At 36.2% G+C, this 26,531-nt stretch overlaps 1 protein-coding gene and 1 pseudogene across 9 annotated transcripts in view; both read right to left on the bottom strand.

Annotated features, from left to right (window-relative positions):
• The window catches only part of DCAF6 (DDB1 and CUL4 associated factor 6), a 110,658-nt gene that overhangs the window by 81,728 nt on the left and 2,399 nt on the right, over positions 1-26,531 (bottom strand). For 7 of the 8 annotated variants that reach the window (XM_079106577.1, XM_079106575.1, XM_079106580.1 and 4 more), the window contains exons 2-3: positions 14,920-14,981; positions 3,076-3,168 (exon numbers count right to left, since the gene is read on the bottom strand). In XM_079106577.1, the coding sequence (XP_078962703.1) occupies positions 3,076-3,168; positions 14,920-14,981 (155 nt within the window). The remainder of the gene's footprint in view (positions 1-3,075; positions 3,169-14,919; positions 14,982-26,531) is intronic. The other variant, XM_079106582.1, reaches the window with a different exon arrangement.
• LOC306641479 (S-formylglutathione hydrolase-like) lies at positions 5,312-10,366 on the bottom strand (annotated as a pseudogene). The gene has a single exon. The product of its transcript is annotated as an S-formylglutathione hydrolase-like (transcript).

Consider the following 26,531-nt stretch of genomic DNA (forward strand, 5'->3'; position numbering starts at 1 on the left):
CTACTAGCACGGCATTACAACAGCCTTTGCCACCCAATCAGCCACAGCGTGCCCTCTGTAACAATGTCTAGATCTCAGCACTAGAGGGAGGGGCTCTTCTTTGGGTAGTTTATCTCAGGGAAGGCTCATTATATCTATTATTTCTGTAATTTCTGGAGTCTTTTTAACATTTTACTAGCCAAGTCCTTATTATTCTGATCTCCTTTTATAGGTAATAATTCTTCATATTTTTAAAACAATTTTATTTAGGTGCAGATGGACACAACATCTTTGTTTATTCATTTATTTTCAAGTGGTGCTGAGGACTGAACCCAGTGCCTCTCACAAGTGACCTCTACCACTGAGCCACAGTCCCAGTCCAAAAATTCTTCATATTAAAGTTTCCCTGTTGAAATTACTATGTGTTTTTTTTTTACTGAGTTTTGACTGCTACAATTGCTATCACTAGTTGTGATAGTTGCTACTACTACAAAAAAGATACATTTTCAGAAGAATTATTAAAAGAATAGATGTTAAAAAGACATAACATTGGAAATATAAGAAAATGAAAAAAATTAACAACAACAACAAAAAATCCATGAGGTGGGAGGCAGCTGGGAAACATGGACAGTCGGCAATTCCTATCCATGGGTTCCACATTTGCAGCTGCAGCCCACCACAGACCAAAAAAGCTGTGTGTCCACACTACCCATGGACTGATCTCATCACTACTCTCTAAGCAACATGTGGTAGACAACTATTCACATAGCACTTACGTGGTATTAGGTAACCTAGAAATGACGAAGTATACAGCAGGAGCTGGTATGTGGGTTATATGCAAATACTGAGACATTTCATTATGTAACAGAACTGAGCATCCACAGATTTTGATATCCACAGAGGTCCTGGAACCAATCTCCCATGAGACAACTACATTCCTATTCTTAACTAGAACTTTAAACAATTCTAAATGTTGAAGATCTTACAAACTTTAAAATAACTATTTAGCCATGAATAAAATAGGTTTCCCTTTGTAAATAGAAGATGGAGTGTAAAGAAGAGCACACGACTTCTTTTTACTAAAACCAGTTAGCTGGGGTTGAGGATATAGCTTAGCTGGTAAAGTGCCTGCCTCCCATGCACAAAGTCCTGGGTTCAATCCCCAGCACCACAAAAAATAAATAAATAAATAAATAAAATAAAACCGTCAGCTGTTTATATCTCTATCATTCATAGCTAAGTTTTCTTATTCTTGCAAACCAAACATTATTAAGTAGTAATTAAAATAAGCTACCCGAGAATTAGTCACATGGCAGTCAGTTGACTATTCTTTTTTTTAGCTGTCGATGGATATTTATTTATTTTATTTATTTATTTATGGTGCTGAGGATTGAACCCAGAGCCTCATACTTTATTATCTAAAAAGTTTTAAGTACAAATTTTTTAAAAATCTAAATTTCAACCAGAAGTAATGAAACAATGACTAAGCTCAGCAACTTTATTCACAACTATTCTAAACATTAAAATACACAACTTTTAAAACGTTAAAATATTATACTAAAGTAACACATAAAAGTAACTTTCTCAGTTAATTCATTTTATACATAGCACAAGCTTTTCCTATAGTTAAGGGCACTTTATAAATGTGTTCTATGCACATGAAACACTTTTTTTATACAGCTTAACTATAAGAGTTATGCAACTGAATGCTTTGTCCTACTAATGATTAAAAACTCCCCAAATGAATGAGTAAACTGTTGAGAAACATGATAGAAAAACCTTCTACTTCCGTCCCAATATCATTTCCAATTTTACCCTGAAATCTGTAATACTAAGTATTTATCAGACTATATTGTTATTATTTAACCATTTGTTATTAACAACAAACTGGACACTTTTCAAAATTTGTAAGAACAAGCTCAAAATAAATTGGGAGCATTGTATGCCTACAAATTATGCTCTATATAATTTTACTTAGCATATTGCTGGGCAGAGAATAGCAGTTTTGTGTTATAATGTTCTTAGAAAATGTAACAGTACAATAAAAATATAGTTCGTAACATTTCAGGGAACAAAAGGATGAAACTAGTAGTGTTCTGCTTCACATAATAGCCTAAAGAATGCTCAGTAAAACCTTTACCTTTAAAAGTCACCATTCCTTAAATTAAAAATTAACGGTGAAAGTAAACATACTAACTATGCCAGCTGAGACAAGCTCATTCTAGGTGACAGAATAGGAATTTTTTTCAGTATTATCTGAAGAAATTTATAAAAAAAGAAAAAAAAAAAAAAAAAAACTCCCTCTTTCACTTTCTTGTAAATATTTAAAATTAGAACACTTGAACCTGAATGTTTACAAAACTGAAGTTATTATATATAGAATGTCATGATAGACAAGTATGAACAAGTATTACTGAAATTTAAAACTGCAACTCTTAGAAAACTAGTAATCTATCTTCACTAATGTACATTATTAATTGTACTGTGAATGTTTATACCTCCAAGTATTTATAAATACAAAAGGAAGTACCCAATTTGGAAAGACCCTGACTTTACAGTTAAAAAGTTCTTTTTTTTTTTTTTAAATATTTTTATTAGTTGTTGATGAACCTTTTTGTTTTGTTTTTTTTTTTTTTTTAAAACTTACTTGTATGTGGTGCTGAGAATTGAACCCAGGGCCTCACACACACTAGGCAAGTGCTCCACCACTAAGCCACAATCCCAGCCTCCAAAAAAGTTATTTCTAATATGCTACAAGTAAATAATAATGGTAAAGAAATTCACTTACTGAGACACCTTTATACTAAAGGGGAAAAAAGCCATTGCCTTTTTCCCCAATAATGTTACTGAAATAATGTCACTTGTGACAACTATTATGCAGCATATTTAAATTTTCCAGATTCTAGGGCTGATTAAAGTCTTACACAGTCCCCAAGGAAACTAAGAGAGATACGTGTAATAACTTCTAATTTTTACAATTAATTTTGGCAAAATAAAGAGAGTATTCTATTGCAAATGCCCATCCCATGACTATATGATCAGCTTTTTTATTTTTTTCTCTCACTACAGTCTGTCTTTTTTTTTTAACCACATTACCTTTCTGCTGTAAGGATTACTAATTACTAACTTGGTGTCATCTGAGCCAGATAATATATATTCTCCAGTGTCATTCCAACAGATTGTATTAACCTGTAAAGGAAGCAAAAAAGAAACATAAGCAAACTGGACATTAAAGAAAGTGTGTCACTTTTCACTTACCTGATAGTACAAAATTGATATCACTAATGGGGTTATGTCTACAGTAAAAGAGTATCTGAGTTTCTGTATTGAAATAAACAGGCTTCAGTTCTCAATTCCACATGAAAGAAGCCTGACGATAAGTGAAAAGCTGAGAAGACACAAAATCAACACCAACTCTTCAGGGAAGTGAGAACACAGGAGGAACTGCCGCCACAAGTCCACAGAGACCCAAGGTAAACGCAGGGAGTCTTGGTGTACCGGAACACAGGAAGAAAACCTCAGCGGGAAACTGTCAGGACAGAAAACCCCAACTGTAACCAATGAAGTTTGGGGAGGTTCAGAAAGAACAAGCCTATTGCTAAAAATGGGACTACCACCATGGGCGACACACATTGTGATGAGTTTTAACTTCAGTGGCTCATGTAGGTTCTCAAAATAAATCTGAGAAAAATTCCCGTGTGCTTTAGTCAAAGAACCAATTTGAAATACGGCAAAGTCTCCATTCTTAACAAGATCTGCCCTTGAAACTATTTAATCATACCTTAACCTGTAGAATGTAAGAACATGTAAGAACAGATGGGCAATGTAAAGCACTGAGAGGGAAATTCTAAGAAAGAATAAAAAGGAATGTTAGAGATCAGAAACACTATAATAGAAAAGAAGATGCCTTTGACAGGCTTATTAGTAAATGGGACAAAGTTTAGGAAAGACTGACCTTGAGGATATAGCAACAGAAACCTACAAAACTGAAAAGCAAAGGCAAGAGCAAAAACGAAAAAAAAAAATAACCAAGGTCTGTCACATACCCTGTGTGTGTGTAATAGATATATACCAAAAGGTAAAGAAGGAGAGAAAAGAAGGGAAAAAAATCGGAGACAATGATGACTGAGAATTACCCCAAATTAATGTCAGAGACCAAACCACAGATCTAGGTATCTCAGAGAAGACCTGACAAAATGAATAGCAAAAGAACTTTGTCACCTAGGCATATAATTTCAAACTAAAGAAAAAAGCTAAAAATTCTGAAAGAAGCCAGAGGGAAGTAACACCTTATTCACAGAGAATAAAGATAAGAATTATAACTGGCTGGGGCAGTGGTGCACACCTATAATCCTAGCAATCCGGGAGGTTGAGGCAGGAGGATACCAAGTTCAAAGCCAGTCTCAGCAACACAGCGAGGTCCTAAGGAATTCAGTGAGACCCTGTCTCTTAAAAAAAATAAAATAAGAAGAAGGACTGGGGATGTAGCTCAGTGGTTAAGCACCCCTAGGTTCAATCCCTGGTAGTAAAAAAGAATTACATCTGACATCTTCTCAAAAATCATGTAAGAAAGAAGAAATGAAATGAAAATACTTAAGTGTTAAGAGAAAATAAACAACATGTTTAACCTACAATTCCATACCCTATAAAATTATCCTTCAAAAATCAAGGAAGAAATATTTTTTCCAGATAAACACACACTGAGGGAATTTACTACCCGGTAGACTTAATCTTGCAAGAAACATTAAGAAGTTCTTTAGAGAAAAAGAAAATAATATAGATCAGAAACTTGGATCTATACAAAGGAAAAACATCTAAGAAGGAATAAATGATTATAATATTTAATATGCTTATTCTTAATTGTTCTTAAGTAAATGAACAGCAATTATCATTGCTCAAAATAATTTTCAATTGTATACAAATATGCTTATCTCTATGCCTATAAGTGAAATGAATGACAGCATTAATACAAAGTACAGAAGGAAGAATTCAGGATTAATTCTGTACTTAGACTACTCATGAAGCAGTATGGTGTTATCTGAATAAAGCAGACTTGGATTAGATGTGTATGTATATTGCAAACACTAAAGGAAAAAATCGGAACAAAAAGCAAGGGTAACAAATAGAAAACAATTGTAAAGAAGATAATCAACTATTTCGATAATCACTTTAAACATCAACGGTATAAATGCACCTATTAAAAGACTGTCAGGATGGATCAAAACAAGAAGACCCAAATATATGTTATCTATACTTTAAACATAAAGACTCTTATTAACATTAAAAGTAAATGAAGAGGGGGCTGGAATTGTAGCTCAGTGGCAGAGTGCTTGCCTAGCATGTGTGAGACACTGGGTTTGATTCTCAGCACCACATGAAAATAAATAAATAAAGGTCCAACAACAACTAAAAAAAATTTTTTTTAAGTAAATGAAGAGAAAACATACGTGCTAACTAATCAGAAGAAAGCCAGCAGGCAGAGCAGATTTCAAAGCACAAAAAGGTATCAGAAAAAAAGAAAGACATTTCATACTGGTTCAAAGATCAGTTCAAGACAATAATCCATAACATGTAGGTGCCTAACAGAGGCAAAAACTGACAGGAATGCACAGATGAAGAGATGAATCTACTATCATATTGAGAGACTTCAATATACCTCTTATCAGAAATAGATCCAGCAGATTACTTTATGTACAGCTATGTCATGTAACAATGGCTATAAATTCTGAAAATGAGTCAACAGGCCATTTCATCATTGTACAAACATCACAGAGTGCACATACACAAACGAAGACTGCTGTGACATCGGGAAGCAATATGATCTCATGGGACCACTTGTAAGACAGAAGATAAAAGCAGTCTATCAGTTATCCAAATGTCTCTATGTGGCACATGACTGTTATTAAGTGAACCAAGACAAGAATCTGAAGACTACACACCATGGAATTTCAACTACAAGGCATTCTGGAAAAGGAAGAACTATGGAGACTAGAAAAATATTAGTGGCTGTCAAGAGCAGACAGGAGGGAAGAATTTTTAGGACAGTGAAACAACCCTGTGTAAGTACTATAAAGGAGCTAGATAGTATCACAAGTTTGTTCACACCCATTGAAATGTCCAACACCAAGAATGAATTTTTAGTAAACTATGGACCCTGGGTGACTGTGCAGGTTAAGTATAACAATGTACCACTCTGGGGCGGGAGGAAGTTGATAATATGGGAGGGTACACGCATGTGTGGGCAGGGAGTGCAAGAGAAATTAGTATACCTGTCTCTCAATCTTGCTGCCAACCTAAAACTGCTCTTAAAAAAGTCTGGAGCTCCAGTGGAGCAATCAGTTAGTGTGTAGTACTAATAAAAAAATTAAGTATGAGCTGGGGCTATAGCTCTGTGATACAGCATGTGCAAGGCCCTGGGTTGGATCCTTGAAAGTGAAAAAAATAAAGTCTCAAAAAACAGTAACTGCATTGACTACCATTTAGCAACACAATTGCTACTGCTAAAGGTTCAGGTCCTGGAAGCTCAGGCTTCCAGGCCCCTGTGCGGCATTGCTGAAGTGGTCAAACTGTTAAGTAGTAAGGCCTAATGCAAGGTGATTAAATCATGGACACCACCCTTGCAAGGAATTATCGCTGACCTTGCAGACTCAGTTAGTCTCATAGTGTGGGTTTTATAAAGTTAGGCTTGGGCTCTTCTCCAGGCAGCCACTTCCTTTCCAGCTTCTCCACCCCTTGTGATGCAGCCAAGAGGGCCCTCCCAGAGGTCGAACTTCTTGTGATGTGAGATGATGCAATTCCTATGTGATGAGCTGAAGTGAGGCAAACAACAGACGTTTTCACACAGAAATGGGCTTTCAGATGATACATCAGGAGGGGAAACACCTGCTTTAGGTGATCCTGGATCGCACAGCCATAATGATGTCAATGACTGGATGTTAGGTGCAGACAATGCTGATAGTTGAGGATCCTCAACAATTGAAGGTTTGAAGGTTTCTTTGCTGAAACCTTCTGGAAGAATATATATCAGAAGTTGTTGTCTCTTTTTAACTCATCGAAGTGTTGCTGCAGAGGTTGTAATCTTTTGGTGAGCACACAGGTGACTTTAAAACAGTGTTCCATCTGAAGATTGTGTTCCAAAATTGTGTCCTTTAATGTCTTATAATTCAAAATGGTTCTGCAAATTTATGTCCACACTGATGCTATTTCCACTGCTTATTCATCTTTCTCTATAACAAGTTCTTCTAATTCCTCATTTAAAAAAAATTTATATATTTATTCAGGTGATTCAATTGTACAATGAAGTTATTTCAGCATTATGAAATCCAATGTTTTGAAATATTTTCCCTTGGCCATTCTATTATAATTTTCATAATCCTTGAGTCTCCTTTGCATGACGTCTAATGTGAGCAGTAATAAAGGTTACAATAAAATAGTAGCTATAATCATAAGCCTCCTATAATCTAAAAATAACAGGGATTTTCTTTTCTGCACAGGCAGTTATGAAATGATCAGGGAGTAACTGTCCATCTAGAAGAAACTGGTTATCGATCAATTAGTATGTCCAGCTGAGAATCTGGATAGGATCTTACAAGATGGGACACATCATATGCCTTCCATTTATTTTGATCTGTTCCTAAATATCCACTAAATGATTTTGTGCCCCAAGAACAGAGTACTGGGTTGCAAATTGGAGCAAATGATGACAAAGATTTGTATTTTCCAGGACTTTTCAAAGCACAAATCAGAGCTCCATGACCTCCCACAGAGTGGCCAAAAATAGACACCCTTTGGAGGTCCACTGGAAAATTGGCATTCCTGAGCTGAGGAAGCTCCTCTGTTACGCAAGAGGACACTCTGTAGTTAAAGTCTTCCAAGGCCCTTCAGCGGCATTCACATAAAATCCTGCACCAGTGCCAAAGTCCCAGCTCTCATCTTCTTTAATACTGCAGCAACAAGGACTGATACCTGGAACAATGACAACAAGGCATGTTCTGAGGGTGGTTTGATGACAACCAGATTTTGATATAAAATTCTGTTCTGAGAAAGTTAAACCAGACAACCAATACAGTGCAGGGCACTTTCCACTTTCTGCCTTTGGCGGTAAGTAGACAGCAAATTTCACTTTGCAGTTCAGCTCAACACTGTCACGTTCAAATCCTTTCTACAATCCCCCAAAGCACTTGTTGCTGGACAAGTGTTTCATGCCATTCTTTCCCTGTCCAATTGCTACTTGCTTTTTTTGTCTGCAGCAAAGGGCAGATGACAGTATGGCTGCAGCAGGGGTGGCAGTGGAGACAGAAGAGGTAGCTTGAAGGGGAACCTAATTCCTCATTTGTTAACACTTCTCCATGTCTTTCAGTATATTCTTCTGACTTCCTGATCAAGCCTGTTGGCAAATCCTTTTCCATCTTGCTATATGAATGATTTTCCTCACCGATCCATCAAACCTGAAAAAGTCTTTAAAATCACTCATTAACTAAATTTTTTGAGCAGGCATTTATGGTGTCTGATTCTAATTCTCCACAGAAGCTTTGAAGGATGCAACAGTATCACAGCAAATGATTTCCAGCACCACATTTATTATGTTGAGATTAGGCCTGCATCAATTGCTATCAAATACAAATAAATACTACCTAGGGCTAAGAAGTTCAAACAAGGAGGTTTTATTTGGAGGTAAATATATAACCCTGATCATTTTCATTTTCATAGCAAACGGCTGAGGATGGCCAGGTGTATTGTCTGTTATTAGTAGGACTTTAAATTGCAACCCTTCCTCTTCCAAGTATTTTTTTCATTTCTGTGATGAAGCCCTGATGGAACCATTACATAAACAGTAGATCTGTCCCCGATGCTTTCTGATTATGTTGCCAGAACACAGATAATTTTTGTGTCTGAAAGTGTGTGGGTTCTTCACTTTGCACATTGTGGCTGGCTTTATTATGTCCTGAAGTATTGTCACGTAGCACCAGAGTTAATATGTCCTTCCACATCTTATGCTCTGGGGCCTCCTTTGGCCTTTTGTATGTTCTACTGGGCATTTTCTTCCAGAAAAGGCCAGTTCTATAACACCTGAAGACTTGCTTTTGGATGGTGTCCTTTCTCTTTAATTAACTTCTTCAACTCTGCCAGAAATGTGGCAGCTGTTTCTTCATCAAGAGATGCAGTCTCTCCAGGTTTTGTGGTAGTAGGCATTTTTACTCCAAATATATTTCTGAATCTATGTAATCACCCTTTACTTGCACTAGATAGCTTGGTGTCACTCATTTCAGGACATTCCTTGCTGAATTCTTTATCAAGGTTCCATGCTTGCTGGCACAACACACTGCCCACATTGGAAGACATTTTTGTGTTCATGCCTTCCATCCACAAATTCAATGCCTTTTCCATCTCAACTAAGCACTTGTGCACTATAGTCATCACGTGCAGCTTGAGGTAAAGGTGCAAAAAGCAAAACCAGCATGAATTTCTTTATCCTTCTTCATGATTTCACTGTTTGAAAATGTGTTCTAACCATAGGTTTTAGCAATTTCAGCAAGGATTTCTTTTCTTCCTTATAGAGAACTTGTACTTTTTCACTTGAAGGGAGTACTCAATGGCTTGTCTTTGGCATATCTTAATTACTAGCATCGCTACTCTTCTGCTTTGGGCCATTACTAAGTAAAATCAGAGTTGTGCACTGTGATACTGAAACAGTGGATCTGATCCTAAAACAGCTAGTGAGTGACTTAATGGGTGGATAGCATACACAGCATAGATACACTGGACAAAGGGATGATTATTCATGTCCTGGGCAGGATGGAGTGGGAAAGCACAAGATTTCATTGCCCTACTCAGAATGATGCACAATTTAACACTTGCAAATTGTTTATTTCTGGAATTCTCCATTTAATACTTTCAGGCTATAGCTGACCATGTGCAAATGAAACCACAGAAACCAAAACCACAGATGAGATGGTACTACTATAATAATGATGAGAATGATAAATGATATAATGACTAGAAAACAGCTTTTTTCTTTAAAAAGGTAAGCATGTACCTACTACATGATCCATTTGTTGTACTTCTAGCTATTTAATAAACAAGAATAAAAGCACTATATATGAACATACAAAAGCAGTACACAAATATTCATGGTAACTTCATTTGTAAGAGTCCCCAACGAGAAACAACCCAATGCCCATTAATAAACAGATAAGCAAATTATGATATACCCACAGGATGAATGCTACTCAGCAGTAAGTTACTGAACTATTGAAACACTCCACAACATGGATGAATTCCAAAAAAGTATTCTAAGTAAGCCTTGAATGTAAAAGCAACCAAACAAACAAAAGAATACAGGGCCATGAGTACAGCTCAGTGCTACAGTGTTTGCCTAGCACTCACAATTCCCAACACATATAATTAAAAAAAAAAAAACAAAAAAAACTTGATGATTTCATTCATGTAAAAGTCAACAAAATGTACACTAATTTACAGTGATGAAGAGGAGGTCAGTGGCTGACAAGATGGTGGTAAGAAACGAGAGGACACATCGATATTAATGGGTGACTGATAAGCTCATGATCTTGACTGTGGTGATGATTTCATGAATGTATACACAAGCTAAACTTATCAAAATGTATACTTTAAATACAGTCAACTAAAACTCAGTAGAGGGATTAAAAATCTCTACAAAATTTAAACACAAATGTAAGTTAATTCACAAACATAATTAAAGCTATCGTGTAATTTAAAAAATTAAGACTGGTATTATTCCTTTTTTATCAGCTACACTGGACATTAGAAGGTCTTCAAATACACTAAGTGAAAATAATGTTCAACCTAACATTCTATAAAACCACCCAAATCATTGATCCAGTGTGAAGGCAGAGAAAAAAGAAGTTTAAAATGGTAAAGAAAAGTTTACTTTCCACTCACCCTTAGAAAAATATTTGGGAATCTACTCAGTAACACCTGAAAAAATAATTTTAAAGATGGGAAGAACAAACAGCTGTGCAAACTTGAAAATACAAAAATGGCAACTGCACATCATGAAGGAGAATCAATTTGCAGTTAGCCCTAGGAAAGTCTCCTTTGGGTAAGGTAAAAGTTTTGACCCCTGGTCCTGAAAAGATATAAAATCTAACACATAACACACTCTAAAGATTCTTTTTTTTAATATATATTTTTTAGTTGTTGATGAAACTTTATTTACTTATTTATATGCAGTGCTGAGAACCGAACCCAGTGCCTCATAGATGTTAGGCAAGTGCTCTACCACTGAGCCACAATCCCAGTCCCTCTAAAGATTCTTCAATGAGGGGCTGGGGTTGTAGCTCATTGGCAGAGCACTTGCCTTATATGCATGGGGCACTGGGTTCGATCCTCAGCACCACATAAATAAATAAAGACATTATGTCCATACACAACTTAAAAAAAAAAAAAAAAAAGATTCTTCAATGAACAATTAATAAGTGGCACATTTATGCTGTGTATACCTCCTGATATTAACTGAAAGGGGAAAAAAAAAATCTCGGAACATATCTCCTCAGTCAAGTATTCCAGGACAGAAGGGGCAAGTATGTTGACAAAGATGACATTAATGAGTTTATAGAACTGCAATGTCAGAAAATCGCACCACAGGGTTGGGGGAACTTACCAGAAAAAGAAAGCGACTGATCAGGGTTAGCACACTAATGAGGATGGTCAGGGAAAGCTTCTCTGACAAGTAACAGTTGAAGAAAAGCCGAACGAAATGAAGTAAGTGTTCACAGAAATGGAGATGAGTTCTCGGTTTAAGGCATAAAATACATGGGGTGAAGGTATACTTGGCATATTTAAGAATAACAAAAAGACAGGTATGACCAAAACAAATAGATGCAAGAGATAAAACTGGAGAAGGTGGAAAGTGACAAGTAATGCAGGGCCCTGAGAGCAACGGAAAGGCCTCTGGTAGCCTCTGGTCCATGTCTATAACCCCAGTAACTCAGCACTGAAGAGGAGAAGCCTACCATCAAGACCAGCCTGGGCACTTAGCGAAACCTTGTCTCAATATAAAACTAAGAAGGGCTGGGGGCCGGGCATGGTGGTACACACTCACCTGTAATCTCAGTGACTCAGGACACTGAGACAGGAGGATCACAAGTTCAGGCTCACCAGCCTAAGCAACTTAGAGAGGCCCTAAGCAACTTAGTGAGATCCTGCCTCAAAATAAAATAAACAAACAGAGAGGACTAGAGGATTCAGTTCAGGGGTAAAGTACTCCTAAATCCCCAGAACCTAAAGGGAAAAAAAAGGGGGGATCTGGGGTGTAGCTCAGTGGTAGAGTGCTTGCCTAGCATGTTTGACGCACTGGATTCAATCTCTAGTATTTAAAAAAAAAAAAGTTATTTTTAAGAACAACAAAACAAAGGACATTTATATATGATGTTTAAAGTTAGAAACCAAAAATGACTACAAAGGGTTACTGCCTTTGGAAAATAAGAACAGAATGAAGGAGGAAGCTAGGTATGGTGACATAATCTGTTCTTCAAAGTATGAATTATGGATCAACTAGCTCAAAATCACCTGAAGTGTTAGTTAAAACACAAATTTCCTTGGCATTAAATTTCAGAGGTTTGTTTGCATATTTGTTTTATTTTACAACCAAGAGTAAAAGTTCCATTTCTTCAAAAACACTTTAAAAGTTGTTCCGATCACCTTCTGTAATGAAACGAAGGATAACAATGTAATATAGATAACATCTTAGTGAATGTAAATAAATACACTTTGATGATCAGTAACTGCTAACTACACTGTCTTAGCATGCTACATGAAAAAATAGAAGAAATAATATAGAAGTAGTATCATGACTAGATTTGTATGCATAACCTAGTATCTGTAGTTGAAGCTATTATAGGAAAATTAGAGTGAATACAGTATGAAATAAGGGGATAGCGTAGTAGTTCAGGTAAAAGAAGAGGACAGCCTAGGGCTGGGTGTGGCTCAATGGCAGAGCACTCGCCTAGCATGCATGAGACCCTGGGTTCAACTGCCAGCACCTTGAAGGAAAAAAGGAAAGATGACTATAGCTTAAATCGGGTGGCAGACAAAAAGAGGATGGATTCCAGATAAGTTCTCAAAGTAGAATTTCATGGGTAGACTGAATGTGAAAGTTTAGGGAAAGAAAGATCAAGGATAACTTGAACATTTTCATCTTATGCATCTAGATGGATGGCAGTCCTATTCACCGAAATATAGAAAGTTGCAAATTTAGGGAAGAAAACTAAATATTCATTTTGACAAATCAAATTGTATAATAAATCTTAGACTAACCAAAAGTAGGTAAACAAAACATCATGAGCTTCTTTATTCAATACACTATAAAGTCCATGGTATAACCTAAGTACTTTTGTTGAGAAGAATCTTATCAAATTGCTACAAGTAACTTAATGACGACACAAGAAAACAAACCAATAAAGCTAGCGTGTGAAACAGTCTATAGGAAAACTGACCTGTTTCCTTTAACAAGTCTAGCAGGGTACAAAAATGGAAGACCACACCTGAACAGAAAAGTACGTAGGGAATGAGGGTGTTATAGCTCGCTGGTAGAGCACTTGCTTGACATGTGCAAGGTCCTGGATTTGATCCCCAGTACAACAAAAATAAAAATTTAAAAACTTAAAAGATATGGAGCTGGTCTAGATCATCTCTGAACAAAATAACTATAAAAAGATATTGTTATAATGGGAAATTTCTTTATGGACAATGTATTATTATATGATACCAAAAATATGCTGTCAATTCTTGTTAAAATGCATAATGGCACTTTGATCATATAAGAAAATATCTATTGCTTCAAAATAGTTAAGGCAAGAGGGTAAGAACTAAGAAAAAGGTAGGAGAAGTAAATATTGACAAAATCTTAATAACTGCTAAATCCAGGCAATGAGTATAAGGAAAGTATGTTTGAAATTTTTAAAAAGGAAAGGGCTCTGTGTTTTGGACCTGTTAAATCTGAATGCCTGCCTTGCAAACACAAGGTCCTAGGTTCACTAACCAGCAAAGCAAAAAAAAAAAAAAAAAAAAAAAAAATCTGAATGCCTATGAGACACGCAACTAGATACGTTAAGTGGAGTTGGACCTGCTATTTCAGGAAGAGGCAGAAGTCATGCCTTTTTCAGCCATGGAACTGGATAGGGTCAAAACACTGAGGAGAAAATAAGGTGGAAGGTGCCATCACAGTCTTTGACCACTCAACATCTGAATGTCGAGAGAAGAGTCAGCAGCTAAGAAGACAAAAGACATAGTGAGCCAATAGGATGGGGCGGGGGGGCGGGGGGGATGTAGAATTAACAAAGTATTTTTAAGAAAGGATGGGTTCAACTGATAGTTAAAGTTTCTGAGACATGACCACAGATAAGGAAATACACAGAGCACTGGTAACCACAAAAGCAGTTTCAGTAGAGTGAAGAATGAAAGGCTTTTGATATTTGAAAACTCACCTGCACTTTAAAAAAATCTTACATATATTTTTCTGAATTCAAATACACTTTTAATCTTTTAATATAAAACTTTGGCCAAGCACAACAGTACACACCTGTAATCCCAGCTTCTCAGGAGGCTGAGACAGGGGCATTACAAATTCAAGACAGAGACTCAGCAACTTAGCAAAACCCTGTCTCAAAAAAGAGGCTAGAGATGTAGCTTAGTGGTAAAGTGCCCCTAGGTTCAATCCTTAGTACTAAAGAATAAACATAAATTAAAAAGTCAAAACTTTATTTAGCGGTCGTGGACACGGAACCCATGGCCTCGCACATGCTGGGCAGGCGTTCTACCACTGAGCTACACCTCCAATCTTTATTCTCTCATTTTATTAAAGTTGGTTACAAACCCTCCTAGGATGATTGGGGCATATTATCAAATAATTTATTAGACATTATTAAAGTCCTTCATAGTTGAAAATTAACCATTACTTACACAGCCATCATGCACATTTAAAGTTGCTTCAAGTTTTAATCTTTGGATAAATTCTCTTCTTCCTGTTTAAAAAGAAAGAAAGAAAGAAATCATATAGTCTATTACTGACAAAAGTATCACAAAGAAATTAAACGCCTAGGATCTGGCATAGTAAGATAGAATTCAAGCTCTGATTTCAGCTCCCCCACTCATAAGCTGAGTGATACTGGCAAATTAACCTCCTGAGCCCCAGTTCATGCATTAGCATACCTATATCATGTGGTCATGGTAAAGGAATAAAGGAATCACTGGACAGAAAGGACTCAGCACAGTATCTGGGCCACAGTAAACATTTAAACATATCTTCATTCACCAATTCACTCAACAAATATTTATTTGGTGCCCCTGTTCCAGTTAATTTCGAGAAGCCAGGAATACAGTGACAACATAAAACAGAAAAGACCTCCTCCCTTCATAAAAGGATAAAGACAATGAACAATATGTCAGTTAGCGAGAGTATGAAATAGAAAAAACAAAGCAGGAAGGAAGATAAGTAAGACTGGTGGTGGGGATAAGGTTTTCAATTTTAAATAGGGTGCCAAATAGCAATAATAAGATACCACCAATTTAAAAAAAAAAAAAACTCGATTTTAGAAGTCTTAAAAATATTTAAAATTTTACAATGATGAAATGCAGCAACAACAACAACAAAAATAGTCCAATGCCCAGCAATAGCAGAATAGTTAAAATTCTGCACAAATAAAGTTCCTTCTTGGAAAGAAAGAAATGTCTCCCTCCAAGAAATGAATCATCTTTACCAAAGATAGACTAAAAAGCATGTTTATTCAGAAACTGTAATGAAAGAAAGCTTAATTTATGGCAAAAAGTGACAATTAACTAAGCAATCAGGCTTGCTGAGCTTTCCATTAAAATTAAATCTGACTATATTCTCCATACATTGTTAAACAATTATTGCATTTTCTTGTCATTCAATGTAGAGATCAAGATACTCTTGAAGCCAATTTGTCTTATTTCCTTACTTATAACTGTTAAGATATAGGAAAAGGATAAACATGTAGGTTAAAATATAAATTATGGGGTGTTTTGTGGAGGATGGTCTATGGTTCCTAGATTTATTAAAGTAAAATAAAAAAACTAAAGAAATTCAGTAAAGTATTTTCATGAACTAGGTTGTTTTTCATATCATTAACTTTCCAAATCTAACTTTTGGTTTTAAAAAGAAGGTACCTGTGGGAAACAGGCAATTTTCTGTTTTAAAAATCATTTCCTTTTGGCCAAAGGCAGTCTTGGTAATCCTGCTGGTTATAAACCAGACTCAAGAAACAAACTATTCAAATTAACAACAGGACCGCAATTAGAACTCATTAAAATGTTAAAATATACTAGAAACATTTTTTCCCCCCAATTTTTTAAATCTGGTTTCAAATCCAGCTCTAGCCATTTTGGTCTAGAGAAAATGGTAGCAGGATATAAAAGAACAGAAGATAAACTAAGCTGTTCTGGCAAAAAAATATTACACGTGAAATTTGTACCTAAAAAACAAGCACTGAAACATGACACAGTTAGGTCCTCGGTGACTTTTTTACATGTGACTTTCAAGATAAAACTGTTGCTGTCCAGATATCCCACAAAGTGTGCCTGTACAAGCTAAAAACCACCAGAGTAAGAATTAAATTGTAAAACTTGAGCTCTCTCCAATTAAACACATATCTGAATGCTATTAAAAACTGAAGGTTCTGGGCTATTTGCAAGATCACCAGTCAGCCTGCCACCATTTCCTGCACGTAGCATTAGACTCAAGACCCTAAGTCATAAGCAGAAGACTTACTACCCACAGCATGCAAGCAGCATGAGCTTCAGGTGCACACTGGTTCCCTTGACCTCCCAAGTGTCACAGGGCACCTTAGAGAGGTATGGGTGGATGGACGCTGAACATGTAATGAATCTGAATTGGCACTGAGGAACTGAGCGGAGGGAACCCAAATCTTATGGAGCATATTAGCCTTGTATTTGTCCAGAGTCAGGCATTGTTTTTACTAAACTAAACAATAAACAAACTTGCCTTCTGTTCCAGGAGACAAAGTATCTTCCAAGGCTGTTCACTGGCTAAACATCATTCAAAAGATAGTCCAGAACAAAGGAGCGGAGTGTCTCTGCTCACAAGATGTGCAGAAATGAAAAGCAGCCCTGGAGAACCGTCTCCCAACAATGATACATTTGTAATGGATGAACTTACTACTATGGCTTCCTACTCAACTCTTTCTGCACCCCAAGCTCCCTTTTACAATTCCACCTCCACTTTGACATTCTATTCTGTTAATAGACAATAAGCTCCATCAGAGGAGTGCGCCTGTTTAGCCAAGTCTCCCAAGTGTTAGAACAGTGCCTAGCACAAAGCATTCAGTGTACATTTGCTGTATTAGTGAATAAAAAATTAGGATAATATCCCATCCTGTCTGTAATCTTTATCTTCCCAATAATACTTAGAGAACATCTTTCAAGGACAATTTAGAGCTAATTATTGTTCATTTTTGATAGTTGTATAACATTAAGCAATTCTGTGATTTGTGTGTTCACATAGTATAACTCCATCTCTACACTACAAAATGTTTGTGACAAGAACAGGTTTAAATATCTATCTTGGGATGTACAACACTTATACTATCCTATCTCATAAAACCTTAGTTTTATATTTGTAAAAGAAAGAATAACAAAAACATGATGCTTGTTATAAGAAGAAAATTAGCATATGCACAACTTCTAAACTGCCTAAAACACTGTACACATTTAAAATTAGTTCTCTATATGTGTGAGATTGTTCTAATTTAACATAGTGTGAAAAAAAATAATTTAAAAAAACATAACTTCAGTAAAGGAGTTAAGATAATGAGGAAAAAGAATAACGCTGGTGGTACTGAGGAAGAGAAGAAAAAGAAGAAGCATTTTAACAAAGTTTTTTTTTTTTTTTTTTTTCCATTTTTATTTGACAGTATTGTCATCTGAGCTTTCTAATGCAAACTTCTCAGGTCCACAGAGGCTGCTTTCCTAGCTCACTATCAGGCCTTCCTTTCCTACTCACTGGCGCCAATTTAGTCCACTCGGGCTACTATAACAAAATGTCTTAGACTGGGTAGCTTACAAACAACAGAACCTTATTTCCCCCATAGTACTAGAGGCTGGGAAGTCCAAGATCAAGGCACTGCCAGATTTGGTGTCTGGTGGGAGCCAGTTTCCTATAGACGGCGCTCTCGCACTGCATCCTCGGATGGCAGAAGGGGCAAGGAAGCTCACCAGGACCTCTTTTATAAGGGCACAAATAATTAATGAGGGCTCTGCCACCAGGAGCCAACTGCCTCCCAAAGGCCCCACCTCTTAATACCATTACCTTTGGGGTTAGGACTGAAACATAAAAACTTTAAAGGGGCACACACATTTAGACCACAGCAGTCTCTTTGGCCCCAATTCTCCATTAGTTTTGTTTTTAAGAAATCACATGTGCTGGGTAAACCCAAGACACATTTTTCACGATCCCACAGTTAATATCTGTCATGGCTAATGACTATCTCCTTGAGATACAACCCTCTGGTTCCCATGGCTCATACAGATAACCAGAAGAAACGCACAGCAAAGGCAACCACCTTCTCCAAGGAGTAATGAGACACAGAACTGTTTCCTCTTTGGCACAAAGAGAATGCCATGAAGCACTTAAGATGAAATCAATGAAAATTTAAATGGACACTGAAGGCCCACCTGGGCTAGAAGGACAGCTCATTATCTACAGGAACTCTAGAACAGACAGTCTACATGCAGCGGCCAGCTCTTCTCCATAAGCTTCCATCAGGCTCTCCAAAGACTGTGAGAACTGGGCAGGATACACAGAAGATCCTGAGTCTGACAGGGTATGGAAATGAAACTCCACTCATTTCCTAGGCCGTCCCCTTGTGAGAAGCAAAAGCCTCAAGTCACTGGGGGCAAGCCCTGGCAAACAGGGTCGCAGCAAAATCTCCCTACTCACACCCCTTTAAGCAAAGGCAAAGTGCCACAGGAATGGCATAAATGGCCTGTCCTAAAGGGAGGGCAGAAATTACCCTCCCCACCCCTCCCATAAACCTTACATTGAAAAACAAGCAGAAGAGTGTGGTGGCTCCAAAATATTTCCACACAGCCAGACCAAACTGTTTCCCAGAATTCCTTCCCTGTTATGACACAGCAGTGATTAAAATTAAGATATAAACTAAAGTTTGACGAAGTTATACTAACACTTTCTGCTTAGAATGAGCCACAGTCAGTTCTGCAGACCTGGAGGGTGGAAAGGAAATAGGAGCTGTGCTGGTTTTTATGCTTAGAAGTCTGGAGCAGATGATGCTCTTGTACCTGGCAAACCTTAATACTTATCTGCTGCCTCACCTTGCTGGACAGCAACTAGGCCTTCAACTGCCCCACTTTCCCTTGTATTCTCCTTTAGTTTCTTCAAACACTAGAGCAAATGTGTGTTTAGGTCCCTGGCAAAGTGCATCAGCTTTTCCTATAGAACACCTATAATCAATTAGATTAGAGACACTGAAAACTGACATGGTCTGTTTTCCTGGGATGCAGCTTGGGCTTATTTGCAAGCTACAGATCTTGTCTTTGTTTTCTCTCACTTTAAAATACCTTCCCTTCCCAACTGCCTGTCCTTTATATGGCAAGCCCCAGCATGAGACATGAAGAGAGTAACTCATAAGACTGCTTTAAAGAATAATTAAATAAGGTCAAATCCCTATAAAACATCTGTATGCATATGTGTGCACGTTTCTCCCAACTACTCTGCTATTCTAATTGAACCCATTCACAACACTCAGCACACTCAGCATGAGGGAAATTTCTTCCACATGAGCACCAAAAAAAACTAAACCAAACCAAACCAAAACAAAACATCCTATAGCATACATATTTAGTGATGAAACAGAGCCTACTTTCTACCTAAAATAAAAAATAAAACAAGGATATCCACTCTCACAACCACTATTCAACATAGTTCCAAATGTTCTCACCAATGTAATAATGCAAGAAAAAGAAAGACATATAGGGATAGAAAGAAATAAGACTGTTCCTATAGAAAAATGACAGAATTGTCTGTATATAAAATCCCCAACAGAATATTCAAAATATTACTTGAACTAATAATTCAGTAAGGTCTATGGATACAAGATTAATACACAAAAAGTAATCACATTTTTATATACCAAAATTGAACATGTGGAAATTGAACTTAAACACAATACTATCACAACTGGTCCAAAGACAATGATACTAAAAAAAACTGAACATATATATCTTGATAATTACAAATGAAAGAAATCAAAGATGTAAACAGATATACTGCATTCATGTATTAGAAGACTCAATAGTACATGACTCATCCCAAACTGATCTTTAAGTAAATACCTATCAAAATTCTAGCAATGTATTTGGGGACATGGACAAGTTTATGCTTAGAGTTATATGGAAAGGTACAGGACCTAGAACCATCATAATAACTTTGAAAAAAAGGAGGGGAAAAAAGAAGAAATCATTCTACCCTAATGTTAAAGATTACTATGCAGCTACAAAAACAAGACAGTATGGAGACCAGACGTGGTGGCACAAAACTATGATCCCAGCAACTAGGAAATCTGAGGCAGGAGGATGACAAATTCAAGGCTAGTCCTTGCAACTTAGGAACACCCTGCTTCAAAATAAAAAGTAAAAAGTATTGGAAACCTAGAAATGAAGACCTAGTTCAGTGGTAAAGAGCCCGGGTTCAATACCCCCCAACCAAAAAAGGGAACCAAGATAGTATATGACATTCACAGAGATCAACTAAGCAGAATCAAGAACTCAGATTAGATCCACATAAATATGTCCAAATGATTAAAAAAAAAAAAAAAAGATGCAAAAGCAATTCAATGAAGAAAACGGACTTTGAAATTGGCCAGAGGAAGTGAACAAAAATGAATTTCAGAATCTCATACCTCATACAAAAATTAACTCAAAACAGATCCTGAACTTAAATGTAAAACTATAAAATTCTAGGAGAAACACATAGTAAACCATCTTTAGGACATAGTATTGGGCCAAGTTCTTTGACTTACAGTGCGATAAACACAATCCATAAAAGAAGAAACTGATAAACTGGACCTTAACAAGATTAAAAACTTTGGCTCTACAAAAGACCCTCTGACAAGAAGGGTCCTTTGAAAGATAAGCTACAGACTGGGAGAAAATATTTGCAAACCACATATCTAACATAGGACTAATACCTAAAATATATAAAGAAATTTCAAAACTCAACAGGTGAAAAACAATAATCCAAGTAGAAAAGGAAGAAAAATGAGATGTTTCACTGAAAATACACAGATGGCAAGAAAGCACATAAAGATATGCAACATCATTAGTCATTAGGGAAATGCAAATTAAAACCAATGAGACATCACTACACACCTAGCAAAAATGATTAAAATTCAAAAACAGGTAACATCAAATGATAGGATACAGAGAAACTATATTTCCCATGTGTGACTAACAAAAATATAAAATGGCACTGTAAAAGGAGTATAGCAGCTCCTTACAAAATTAAACAATACACTTACCATACCAAATTAAAACTTATGTTCATATAAAATCTGTGTGGAATTTTTTTTTTTTTTGGGGGGGGTGGCGTACCAGGGATTGAACTCAGGGGCACTCGACCACCGAGCCACATCCCCAGCCCTATTCTGTATTTTATTTAGAGTCAGGGTCTCACTGAGTTGCTTAGCGCTTCACTTTTGCTGAGGCTGGCTTTGAACTTTCGATCCTCCTGCCTCAGTCTCCCCGGCCTCTGGGATTACAGTTGTGTGCCACCACACCCAGCAATTTTTATTTTAATACCAGGGACTGAACCCAAGGGTGATTTATGACAGAACTAAATCCCCAGCCTTTCATTTATTTTTTGAGACAGTGTCTCGCTAAATTACTAAAACTTGCAATCCTCCTGGCTCTATCTCCTGAGTCACTGGATTTGCAGGTGTGCATCCCGCCTGTGCAAAAATATTAACAATTTATTCTTAGCCCAAAACTGGAAAAATCCAAATATTCAGAAACAGGTGAATACAGTCACACATTCATACTCTAGGCCACTAATCAACAATAAAAAAAGAATAAACTATGCACACAAAAACTTGGATGGCTCTCAAGATAATTAATCTGAATGAAAACTCCAATCTCAAAAGGTTACACACTATAACTTATAAGGTTAAATACATATATTGCCTATACATTTTTTTTTTCTTGAGACAGAATCTCACTATTTGGCCCATAAGTGCAAAACTTGTGGGCTCAAGAGATCCTGCTACCTCAACCTCCCCTATCATCAGCATGCAACACCATGTGCAGCTTATATAATGCTCTTTAAGTGACAAAATTACAGGGATAGAGAACGAAATTGTGGCCACCAGGGGTTAGCAGTGGGGAAAGAAGGATGTGGCCTAGGCTGCACAGGGTCTCAAAAAGGGTCCTTGTGATAGAACTATTCCGTATCTTAACTTCATTAATCACTTAACTAATTAAAGTCAACATTAATCTATTAAAATTGCTTAATTAAAATTAGTAGGTTACACTGCATGAAATACATAAATATACAGGCACACACAAATGAGTCCAAGTGACTATGTGAAATCTGAATGAGGTTCATGAATTTTATCTATGTCGGTTTCCTGGTTCTTACATTATAAAAAATGTGAACACTGGAGGTCCTAGTTGTAAAGTTTATTTATCTCTTTGCAGTACTTCTTACAAATGCACATGAATACACCACTACCTTAAAATAAAAAGTTTTTAAAAATATTTAAACCCCTCCACCCCAAAATAACACCCCACAGGGAGGGGGGAAAAAAAAAACACCACTACCCAACCTTCCCTCAAAGAAAACTCAAAGCCCAGATGGTTTCAAAGTTAGTATCTATCAAACATTTAAGGAAAAAAGTAGTTTTAAGTCTACACGAACTCTTCAGACAAAAGGGAACACATCCTAACTCATTCATGCAGCCAGCATTATCCTGACATCAAAATCAGGTATAATTTTACAAGAAAACTATAGACTAAATTAGCTCCTTTAAGAACACTAGCTCAAAAGTCTTACTAAATTGAAGTCAGCAATACAAAAAAATGATAATGTACCATGACCAGGGAAATTCAACCCAGGAATTGAATGTTGGCTCAACATTCAAAAGTTAATCAATACGTTAACATGCCATATTAACAGAATAAGTGAAAGAAAACACAGTAGAAGAAAAAAAACTTTGACAGCAGTCAAGAGCCAGATATGACGAACCTCTCAGCAATCTAGGAATAGAAAGGAACTTCCTCAGTCTGAAAGGGCATCAGCAAAAAACCTACAACCCATAACACAATAATGATAAACAATCTTTTCCATCTAAATTTCAGGAATAGCAAGGTACAGCAGCATACATCTGTAATAAGAGCAACTGAGAAGGATGAGGCAGGAGGATCACAAGTTTAAGGTCAGCCTCAGCAACAAAGTGAGACCCCTGCTTCAAAATATAAAATAAAAAGGGCAGAAGATGTAGCTCAGTGGTCGAGTGGTAAAAAAATATTAATCAATTCATAAATTGTGTATCTATATACTCTCAATGAACAACTAGATACTGAAACTTAAAAATACCACCCAAAACAGCTTGAAAAACAATATATTTAGGGATAAATTTAACTATGAAAAAACGTAAAACACTGCTGAAAGAATCCTAGAACATCTAAACGTATAGGAAGAAACCAGAAATGTAGTTTGAAATATTCAATATTGTAAAGATGAAAGTTTTCCCTGAGATAATGTATCGATTCAACCCAAACTTCCAAAAGAGGTTACTTATAAAATTTATATGAACTGCTTATATCTGTTCATAAAGAAAATCATAATGTCTTTAAATCACTCTCCTGTAAACACATGATCTCTCTGCAGTTTTCAAAATAAAATTTATATGAAAAGGGAACAGGCCCAAAATAGCCAAGACAATTTGGGGGAAGGAAGAGAGACCTGGAACACAGTATCACATAGCTGGTTTCAACATCACTATAAAGACATGAAGTACCAGCAAAGACAGACACCTCGCTCAATAAAACATGGCTGAGATGCTGAAACACATGGTCAACTTATTTTGGACAAAGAAAAGGACAAACAGTGCTGATCAATTGTACAGGGTATGTGAAGAAAGGAAACTTGACCCTTACCTCACAGAGTATGTAAAAATTAACTAGACACTGTTTATAGAACTGAATTTCAAAGATAAAATAAAAAACTTCCAGGCCTGAAGATGAGGCTCAGGGTAATGTACTTGCCTAGCACGTGCAAGTTCCCAGCACAATCCCCAGCATCACAACACACACACATACACACAAGAAAACTTACAGGAAAAAAGGAAGTGTAATTTTGGTGACCTTGGATTATGTAAAGATTCTTTGGACATGAAAAATATGAACTACAAAAGATACTTTCTGAAAAAAGACAAGACAAAACTGGAAGAAAATATTTAAAATTTTTTGATTAAGGACTTATACCAAGACTACATAAAGAATTTTTATAATATTAAAAAGGTAAACTTAGGCTTGGGAGATAGCTCAGTTGGTAGAGTGCTTGCTTTGCAAGTACAAAGCCCTGGGTTGAACCCCCAGCATGGCAAAAAAAAAAAAAAAAAAAAAAAGTAAACTTGACACTTTTAGCCAAAGTATGCAGACAGGAAAAAAAAATCATTATAGAAAAACAAACTAAAAGATAATATACTTCTACATACCTATCAGAAAGGGTAAAATAAAGAAGATTTGTTATACCAAATGCTGAGGATAAAGTAGAATGATTGACCTTTTTTCATACACTGCTGATAGAAATTAGTGTGGAACAATTATTTTGGAAATTTAATTGTGGCAGCTCCTTATTAAGTTAAATGCACTTATCACGCAACCCAGCAATCTCACTGTACATATTTACCCCAAAAATGAAAACTGAAAAGCATCCTATCCTAGTTATTTTGTCCAAAGTATAAGTTTTACTTTTTATATATTCCTTCTAAGTCATCAGCAGAATTCAAAAAAAACTTTTGAAATCTGATTTAAATACTTATGAACTTCATCCACCCTAACTCTGAAGTCAATAACATTCAAACAAAATTATAAAAATTAGGGCCTGGGGTTGTGGCTCAGTATTAGAGTGCTTGCCTAGCACGTGTAAAGAACTGGCTTTGATCCTCAGCACCACATAAAAAATAAAAATAAAATAAAGGTATTGTGTCCATCTACAACTAAAAATATTTTTTTTTTAATTATAAAATTTACACACCCTGTACAAGTGTTTTACAAGCCTCAAGCTGAGAGTCACTAGTAGGTGTCTATTGGGTCAAGACCAACTTTTTAAGAACATGATACAGAACAGAAAATAGAACACACCCTATCTAGTAAGGCTAAATTTACATCTGAAGGATCTTTAGCCGTATCACAGGAGTCATGTAAACATACTTTTACTGTCGATCATGTCAAAACATTCAAAAACCCTGACCTAAAACAGACCAGTAAAGTAAGTTTTATGCTACTAGAAGATTCTATGATTTCTAAGCACTTTCTTAATTCATCCCCATGCCAGGGAAGAATGAAATCCAGAGGCATTATAAATGTTGTCTACAAATGTAATGACTTCCAAATATGCCTCTGGGGGTCTTACCTTAAAGAATTATGAGTATACTTTACTATTTGTTATATTTGAAAATCACTTTTAATACTAAAGCAATATATTTTGGACTTTCATTGAGATTCTGAGACTAAAGAATTCCACCAACTTTTTTCTCCAGTGGCTAAACAAGGAGACAAACATCAGAACTTCCTGATCCTCCTATTATATACTGTAACTTGGCAACACATTATGAAGAACCTGGTAATTTAGAATGTAGATGAATTCAGCATTCACTAGAAAGTAATCTGAAGGCAAAATTATCCATTTCAATATAGAACCAACTCACAATAATCAAAGGACACTGACTTCCCAAACCCCTTACCAAAAAAAGGAGATTTTAACATTAAAAAGTTGTCATTGGCTGCCTAATTATGGCTTAAGCACTTTTTTAAAGTTTTTTTTTAATAATAACTTTATTTTATTTAGTTTTGTATGTAGTGCTGAGTATCAAACCCAGTGCCTCCTGCCTGCTAAGGCAAGTGCTCTACCACTGAGCCACAATCTCAGCCCCCTGCTTAAGCATTTTATATAAAACATTTTATATGTTTAGTAAACAAATCTTTTTGAAAGCCCTTAAAATTACTTCTTTGTCAACAATTACTCTCTTTTAATTTAGAACAGTTAGAAATAGTAAATTCAACTGCAGGCAAGTCTGTCTAAAAAGAAATGAGTAGAAATAATGCATGCATAGAAATAAGAGTTTCTTTTCTAAACCAGGTTTATCTTTACAAAACTGTATATAAAATATGTATAGATAATGAGTTACTGTAACAATCACTGAAATCCAGCTGGTATACAGTATCTTGAGAAACTGAAACTTTTAAACTTAGTTATCTCTGACTCTGGACTTTGACAATTATTCACTAAAACACACACA

The sequence above is a fragment of the Sciurus vulgaris genome (genome assembly GCF_902686455.1).
Source record: "Sciurus vulgaris genome assembly, chromosome: 12".
Taxonomy (NCBI): domain Eukaryota; kingdom Metazoa; phylum Chordata; class Mammalia; order Rodentia; family Sciuridae; genus Sciurus; species Sciurus vulgaris.